Below are 8,560 nucleotides of genomic sequence, written 5' to 3'. Positions count from 1 at the left end.
AGCAAGAGCTCCGGCTAAGCTAGAGCTGACGGGACAGGAGTAAGAGGTCCAGGCAGAGGGCACAGGAGATGCAAAGGCCAGGAGGTGGGAAAGTTGAGGAAAGTAAACGAGTTATACAAACTCATTTGGGTGATTAAATGAGCTAATAGACCTGAAGTGCCCTAGGACACACAGTGTCTACTAAAAAAAAAAAAAAAATAGGCCAGCTGTTATTATTATTGCACATCCAGGGTCTGCCCACTTGGGAACAGCAATAACAGAGAAGAAGTGTTTTCCCCTCCTCAACTACACTAGCAAGTCATGATATCAAGCCTTGATTACAGCTTGACTGAGGTATAAGTGACAGGCAATAACCCACACATATGTAAAGTGTACAATCCAATTAGTGCCGACATGCATGCACACTCCCTGTCACCCAAAAGTTTCTCATGTGCTTTTGTAACTCCTCTCTCTTTACACCACCCCTCAGTAATCAGGCAATCACTCATCCTGCCTTTCTTGATAGATTATTTTGCATTTTCTAGAATGTTATATACATGAAATTACATCATATGTTCTACTTTTGGTCTGGTTTCTTTCAGTAAGCATAATGATTTTTATGAGGTGAAATACTTATAACAAGATATTAAAGTGAACATTTCACTGGCAGTATAGGCACAATTTTGTTCAGCTACCATGTTACTTAGTACTAAACATTTTCATCTCCCAAATAAAACTCTGCTCCCAATAAGAGGTTGCTCCCATCTCCCCAGGCCCTATCCCTCGAAAACACCAATTTGAATTGCCTCCTTCACTTTCTTGTCCCTTGTTTTCTGTACCATCTACCCTGACAGCCTGTACATCTGGTGCCCCACTTGTCCCAATGTCAGGGCACTAATCTAAGCCTTTAAGACCTTATTCTTCCTCTGAACCCTGTTTCTCACCCCTCACATCCATCTAGCTCTGGGGGGGATGGCACCCCAGTACCACTGCACCAGCTCCAGTGGCTGCTTTCTCAACAGGTAGGTCAGCCCCTCTCGTGTTCCTCAGCCCAACTTAAACCTACATTATACCCCTAGGTGCCATAGAACTCATAAAATGCCTGACACCCCCAAACCTCCCAAGCTTTACAATTTCTCATCCTGACTATGAACAAACCCCATCCCTCCATGACCCCTTCCTATGCTCCCTTCTGCTTACCCACCATCCAACTTTGGCCAGGTCTCCAAAACTTTCTACCAAATACCCCAGAGGCCACAATGAGCAAGAAGCAAAACATAGCCAGAGGAGAGATTTATTTCCATTTCCCAAATTCTGGTTGTTGACTCTCTAAGGCAGTAGTTCTCAACCTGTGGGTCACAACCCCTTTGGGGGTCGAACAACCCTTTCACAGGGGTCGCCGAAGACCATCATAAAACACATATTGTTTTTGTGGTTAACCACTATGCTTTAATTATGTTCAATTTGTAACAATGAAATTGGGAGTCACCACAACATGGGGAACTGTATTAAATGGTCACGGCATTAGGAAGTTTGAGAAGCACTGCTCTAAGGCCAGGCACATCGAGTTTGCAAAGCAACAACAAAAAAGAGACAAAGAATGAGGCCCCTGATGTCTGGCCTGAGCTCTGGGGCATGGAGGGCTGGAAACAGGGTCGTCCAGTGTGGGCCTGCAGGTGGCTGACATCACAGGGACATGCATGTTTACTGGAGTTGTTCTTTTATCACTGAATATTTGTTTAATTATCTGTGATATTGTTCTTCAAAGGTGCAGTGAAAATGAAGATAGAATGAGAACACTTTTGATGCTGCATCTTCTCAGATCAGGTGCTAAGGCCACTCAGAGGCAACCTGGAAAAGATCTGGGAAGTCAGGCCATCTCCTGCTGTAAATTCCACTTCAGAAGAGAGGAAGGAAAGTGGGAAACGTTTATTTGGAGGATTGTAACCACATACGGAAAGAAATGGGAAAATCTGAAAGTAAGGATTGACACTGTAAGATGACAGGTTCAGCTAATTACAGGTAGATGATGTCAAAGTAAAACTTGAGCCAGACAAATTTAGGGAGGCAAGAGAGTCCTTATTCAAGACCATGCAATAGGGCAGTTAGACTGACTTCAACACCCCCAAAATAAAAGACTGCGGAGATTTTAAGAACAGGAGAAGGAATCATAGGCATCTGTGTTTGCTAATTGGATTGACACAAAAGATAAATAAAACTCATGAAATCCTAACAGGATGGTTTTCATTATTTTTTATCATTGTTATTATTACATTTAAACCTAACCCTAGGATAAGTTTTTATTAGAGAGAGAGAGTGATGAGAGAGAAAATAATCAGTTGCCTCCCATAAATGCCTTGACTGAGGATTGAACATGCAAACTTTAGGTGTTTGGGAAAAAGTGCCAACCAACTTGGCCACACTGGTGAGGGTAAGCCTCTGTTTTTACATCTTGCTTTTAAATGTTCCTACACAAGTTTAGCTCCTACCCTTCATCAGAGACAGAGACACAGAAAACAGGAGAATTAAATGTTAACAGAATGGACCCAAACCTTCTAGGCAGATATTCTATGAATAATATCACTGACAAGAAGTTGTGTTTTTTTAAAATATCTTTTTATTGATTTCAGAGAGAGGAAGGAAGAAGGGGAGAGAAATAGAAACATCAATGATGAAGAGAATCATTGATTAGCTGCTTCCTGCACACTCCTACTGGGGATCAAGCCTGAAACCCAGGCATGTGCCCTGAATGGAAATTGAACCATGACCTCCTGGTTCTTAGGTTGATGCTCAACCACTGAGCCACTCCAGCTGGGCGGCAAGAAGCTTTTAAGGAGACGTAGCTATATTTCAAAAGGACAGAGAAACAATCTGCAATTACATTTCTAAAGGAAATGCTTTAAAAAAAAATCGAGGTAAGAGGCCTATAGTCAGGAAGAAAGGTTAAAGACTCTGAGGGAATAATGAGGCCACTTGTTCATAACACAACCGCTTTCTGCACAGTGGAGGGAAACACAACTAAATCCTTTCAACCAAGACCCAGTTTTGTTGTTGTTGACTTTTCATTTATTTTCATGCATATTTCATGTCCTTTTTGTTTTCAAAGTGCTTATTTATAGATTAAACATTAGGCATGTACTGTATGTGAGAAAGATTAAAACAGAGGATCATTTGAGGGTCTGGAACAGGTTAATTCAGTTACATTATTTCTAATGGGGAAAACGTGATTCAGTTTTTGATCAGCCTTCCCAAACGAATTAAGTTTGAGAATTGAGGTTCCACTGCACTGGGCTGGCTGCTTCGCCTCTGTGTAGCCCTAACACGCTGCCGCCTCCTCTGCTCCTATCTGCTTTTTTGGTGATTTCCTGCTGTATGAGCTAGGAATGCTTTCGGCTGTAAGTAATTGTGAAGACCTAACAGTGGGCTAAAGGGAATCTGAGCTATTTTCCTCTCATTCTAGTAAGCGTAGGGTTAAGCGATTGCTTCTATTGGCTCAGCCACTCAGAGAAACCATTTCTGCTCTGCTGCCCTTACTCTGTTGGCTTTTGTCCTCCTGCATGTTGCCTCTTGGTTGCAGTAGAGCAACCTCAGAGCATTTGCCATCCTTTGGCTTCAAGGAAGGAAAAAGGGAGGGGAGGCAGTGCTAGCCCACTTGTTCCCTTTTATCAGGAACACAATCTTTCCCAGGGGTGGGCAAACTTTTTGACTCCAGGGCCACAATGGGTTCTTAAACTGGACCGGAGGCCGGAACAAAAGCATGGATGGAGTGTTTGTGTGAACTAATATAAATTCAAAGTAAACATCATTACATAAAAGGGTATGGTCTTTTTTTTTTAGTTTTATTCATTTCAAATGGGCCGGATCCGGCCCGCAGGCCATAGTTTGCCAAAGGCTGGTGAGCCCCAGAAGTTCACTTGTACCTTATTGGCTGGAGCTGGGTCACAAGGCCACTCTTCGTTGCAAGGAAGTCTGGGAAATGGGGCGGGGGTTAGGATTATAATGGGTGACTTGGCCTCAGGCACAGGTTCCCAACCCCAGGTTCCTGAAACCACAGCTCTGTGAGCGGTATGAGTGGGGACATGGGTATAGGGCTGGCAAACAGCATCATCTGCCACACTGACCACCAGCTTGCTTTCCTTTCTAACTAAGCGCCTCTTACTTAGTCTTTATTTTGTGCCAGGCACTGGGCTAAGTGTTTATTTGCTCCAGGTATGGTAGTGCCTGGGTATGGTTTGCCCCACTGTCCAGGGAGAAAGCTGAGTTTCAGGCAGGTGTGGAGACTTGTTCAGCGCTGCCTGGCCCGGAGCAGGGAGATGAGACAGGTGTGTCTGGTCCAACTTGTTCTCGTGCTTTGCTTCATTGCTAGTCTCTCCTCCTGGGGCTGACGCAACCCAGCCGTCCACATCCTCCTCAGGCTGCTGGTGCTTCTTATTCCAACTCTCCAAGAGCTGGGTCCTGTAGGAATCCTGCCTCCTGCCCCCGGGCGTGAAGTAGGAGGGACGGTTGCTGGCAAACGGGCCGCAGTGAGGGTCCACTGTTCAGATCTTTGAACCACGTTCATTTTTGGGCCCCTTTGCCTGTGAGTGATTTCCCCGGGCTCTTTACTCAGAGCAGAATGAGCAGGTCAGAGAGGTCCAGCATTATCCCAGCACTTGGCTTGCATCACCAGTCCCCGCTCCCCGCTTAGGCATCAACAAAGCGAGGAGTTTCGTCGTTGGCAGCTGGGTAGCTGTCTGTGCACTTGAACCGCAGTGGGGAGGCCATTTCCTGCTCATGCTCTACAGCAGCGGTTCTCAACCTGTGGGTCGTGACTTTTTTGGCGGTCGAACGACCCTTTCACAGGGGTCGCCTAAGACCATCCTGCATATCAGATATTTACATCACGATTCATAATAGTAGCAACATTACAATTATGAAGTAGCAATGAAAATAATTTTATGGTTGGGTCACATGAGGAACTGTATTTAAAGGGCCAGAAGGTTGAGAACCACTGCCTACAGGCTGTGGCATTGGCCAGAAAAGATGATGCAACCAGGCAAGACCCAGGCATCTCTGAGACTGTGGGGCATGCACCTGCACCCTTGGCAGGGCCCCAGCCCAGGATGGCAGGGTGGCGGGTGCAACTGGCTATGGGGGGTTGCTGTGGGCACTAGAACCTCGGCCTGCTGGCTTCTCTGGGCTCCCAGGAATGGCTTGTCTTCCCCTTTCACTGTGCATTCTCCTGTGGAGGTGCTGAGTCACCCTTGCTCGCTTTCAGTCTCCCTGCGGACTCCCTCTGGGTCCCACAGAGCAGGGCTTGGCTTTGGCACTGTGTTTGCAGCCTCATCACTTTGCAGGCCACAAATCTGGCCTTCCAGCCTGAACCCAGTAAAGGGCAACACTGATGGAGAACTGAGAGTGTGATCAGCTCCCCAAGGGGCTGGGACCCCCACAAGATGCCTCTGAAAGTCTCTTTCTCGTTTTCCTGCAGGCAAATGGCACCTTGGGCATCACAGCTCTTATCATCCCAACTTCGGTGGTAAAAATTCTTTGGGGGCTTTGTTACCTAGGTAATAGGTTCACTCCCTGTCCCCGGTCGGGGTGCCTGTGGGAGGCAACCAGTTGATGTGTCTCTCTCACATCAATGTTTCTCTCACTCTGCCCATCCTTCCCTTCCTTCCACTCTCTCTCTCTCAATTTGCAGGCTAGATCTCCAGCCCTGGTCTGGGCGTGTGCCGGAAGCAACCAGTTGATATGTGCCTCTCGCATTGATGTTTCTCTCCCTGCCCCAAGACCAAGTTTGCATCGCCATCAGTTCCTGCGATTTATAAAGAAGTGCAAGTTCCCAGCCATTTATAAATGCAAAATAGTTGAGAGACTGAACAGAGATAGCATCTGATCTCCCAGAAGGCTGTGCTTCTGTAGTTTTCCAAGGAGACATTTCTCTCTACAGTCACCTTCCCTTTGATCAAACTTCATCTCCAAGGAAGAAGAGTATTCTCCATCCTCCAACATGGCTGGTTTCTGATTAGTGAGCTAAGTGCAGAGGACTGATATTCACCACATAGTATGCTCTGCTGCAGGTTTTTCTATGAAACCTGAGATGGGAGATTTAACAGCTTCTTGAGGTTAGGCGGCCTCACCCGCATACTTCACCTGCAGTCTCTCTAGCTTTGGGTGATGCCCTCCTCTCAAATAGATTACAAGTCTTCATCAGGTCAAAAGTAGCTCCATAAAAGGTGAGGTCGTTTATAATTCTGTGGGCATCAGTTTGAACTAGGACATTTGCTAAGCCTTGGTTGCATTACCAACATTTCCAATTCTAGTCTATCAAAAAAGAGGATGCTACTGAATTTATGCAAATAAGTCTATTGCTATAAACATAAGACTACTCCAGAAGGCATAGTAATTTTTTGGGAGAAGTCAAACAGGGAGACAAAGTCACTGTTGCATCTCACATAGATGTTCTCTTGTCTATTCCCATCATCACAAGTGTCCAGGCACCCTCCACAGGTCTCCCTGGAAATGGGAAAGAACTCATGTTCCTGTGAGCTTATCTCTTACTCGTACCAGTCATCACACAATGACTGACCCCCACCACCCCCGTGAAGCACATGTTGTCTCCTCCATTGTGGAGATGGTGAAAATAGGACCAACCAGAGATGGGGTTCAATGTGGAACGCTATGTTACGTCAACAATAATGACAATGCCAGCTCACATTTTTTAGTATTTATTGATTGAAAGCAAGTCTTCTAAGCAATTTCTACCACCACAAGATATCTAATAGGTACTTTGTTGGTGCTTTGGTTTTTTGTTGTTTTTTTTTTTTTTTTTTTTTAGTTTAAGAACATAGGGGAGGGTAGGAGGATCACTAGTACTTGACATATAACTCTACAGGCGCACTTTCAGTGGAGCTGATCGGGTTGGAGACTTTACACTGGTAGTTCCCAGCATCCTCTCTCCTGACAGGGTCTATGGTGAGGATTCTGTTGTCCTGGGACAGCTTCATCCTCTCACTGAGCTGCAGACTCATAGCATTGAATAACCAGTTGGTGGAGCGCTCATCTGTGTAGCAGGTCAGGACCACAGCATCCTCATTCTCTGTGACTGTGGTGTTGCTGGCTAGGAGTGTGGGCACACTCACTGGCCCTGTGAAGAAATAGAGAGTGAGAATGATTGAGTGTGAGCTTGAGACCTGGGGCATGCTCCTTCCTCAAATATCTCAGCCCTGACTCTGATAGTTCTGAGCGTAATTTGGTTCCATAGTAAAAATTAATTTATTCTAAATTTGTCATCAGTCCCCAACCAAACGTATCCTTCTGAGCTGCTGACCCCTAAGAAGGAAGGATCTAAACCAGCCGTGGGCAAACTATGGCCCGCGGGCCAGATCCAGCCTGTTTGAAATGAATAAAACTAAAAAAAAAGACCATACCCTTTTATGTAATGATGTTTACTTTGAATTTATATTAGTTCACACAAACACTCCATCCATGCTTTTGTTCCGGCCCTCCGGTCCAGTTTAAGAACCCATTGTGTCCCTGGAGTCAAAAAGTTTGCCCACCCCTGATCTAAACCAATGTTTATTCTAGGGATCCATAGACACCTAATAATGCCCTCAGGGTGGGGGTCAAGATGGGGCTATGGCTGCACAGACCTCAGGTGACTCAGATCAACTTCTCAGAATCTGTGTGACTCTGTTAGAGACTGTACCTCCCTGTGCCTCAGTTTCCCCTCAGTGAAGTAAAATGAATATTTGACTGCCAGGCTGTCAATGTATTAATCATAAAATATTCACAGTATCTGACATAAACATTGGTGAAGGAAAACTGCTCAAATAAGAGGCATCTGCTATTGATGGACTCTAAGAGAGAATCCCCTGGGCTGATCCCTGGTGCATGAGCAGCTGCCAGGAGCATCTTTTCTCCTGCTCTTCTCCTGGGACGCTGACCTTTATCTGGAATCTCCTAAGTCGCCCAGAACAGTCAGCTAATAATTTGGGTAGCTGGTCCAGTTGTACTCTCCACACATAGTCTCAGGTGAAGGACCAGGCTACATCTCTTCCCAGTCGTGGCTGTTAGGGTTGAGCCCCAACTAGAGACCAGCTCAGGAGACTTGTGACTCTGGCACATGGGAAACACTTGTTCTCACTCAGCCCTTCCCAGGAGGCAAACCCAACCTGACATAGGCTCCTCAGGGTCCCTGGAGTCAGGACATTGTGACAGGGGCCTGGAGAGGGCCTATCCAAGCTAAGCTTTTCTGTGAAGAAACCAGGGAGCCACTCAGGCCAGGTCCTTACAGAGCCCTGCAGGGTCTACCACAGGGTCATGGTCAGGGAAAGGGGCCCAGGGACCTGGACTGAGACGGGTCTCCCTCTGCTGACTTACTCCCATCAAACTGGTCCTTCTCTCTGTGGTGAACATCTGTAGGGCTGGAATCTGGGAAGGGAACTCTGACCTTAGGAACTTTGTCTCCATTGTATGTGTCCTTCACTAAATGCCCAAACCCAGCTTGGGACACGATGAAGAGGGGGATGGAGGAGAGTCCAGGGCTGGCAGTCCTGTGTGTGAAGTAAAATTCACCCCACCTGACACCTAGAGGTCA

General features: G+C 46.3%; 1 protein-coding gene across 1 annotated transcript in view; it reads right to left on the bottom strand.

Moving 5' to 3' along the window:
• Positions 1–6,830: 6,830 nt before the first annotated feature.
• The window catches only part of LOC138997290 (cell adhesion molecule CEACAM1-like), a 53,654-nt gene continuing 51,924 nt past the window's right edge, over positions 6,831–8,560 (bottom strand). Inside the window, exon 4 of the mRNA XM_070398895.1 lies at positions 6,831–7,108. Within this exon, the coding sequence (XP_070254996.1) occupies positions 6,831–7,108 (278 nt within the window). The remainder of the gene's footprint in view (positions 7,109–8,560) is intronic.

Source organism: Myotis yumanensis, unplaced genomic scaffold (assembly GCF_028538775.1).
Source record: "Myotis yumanensis isolate MYYU_CA2020_CCGP unplaced genomic scaffold, mMyoYum1.0.hap1 SCAF_18, whole genome shotgun sequence".
NCBI lineage: Eukaryota > Metazoa > Chordata > Mammalia > Chiroptera > Vespertilionidae > Myotis > Myotis yumanensis.
This window is presented reverse-complemented; position numbering and strand designations above follow the sequence as displayed.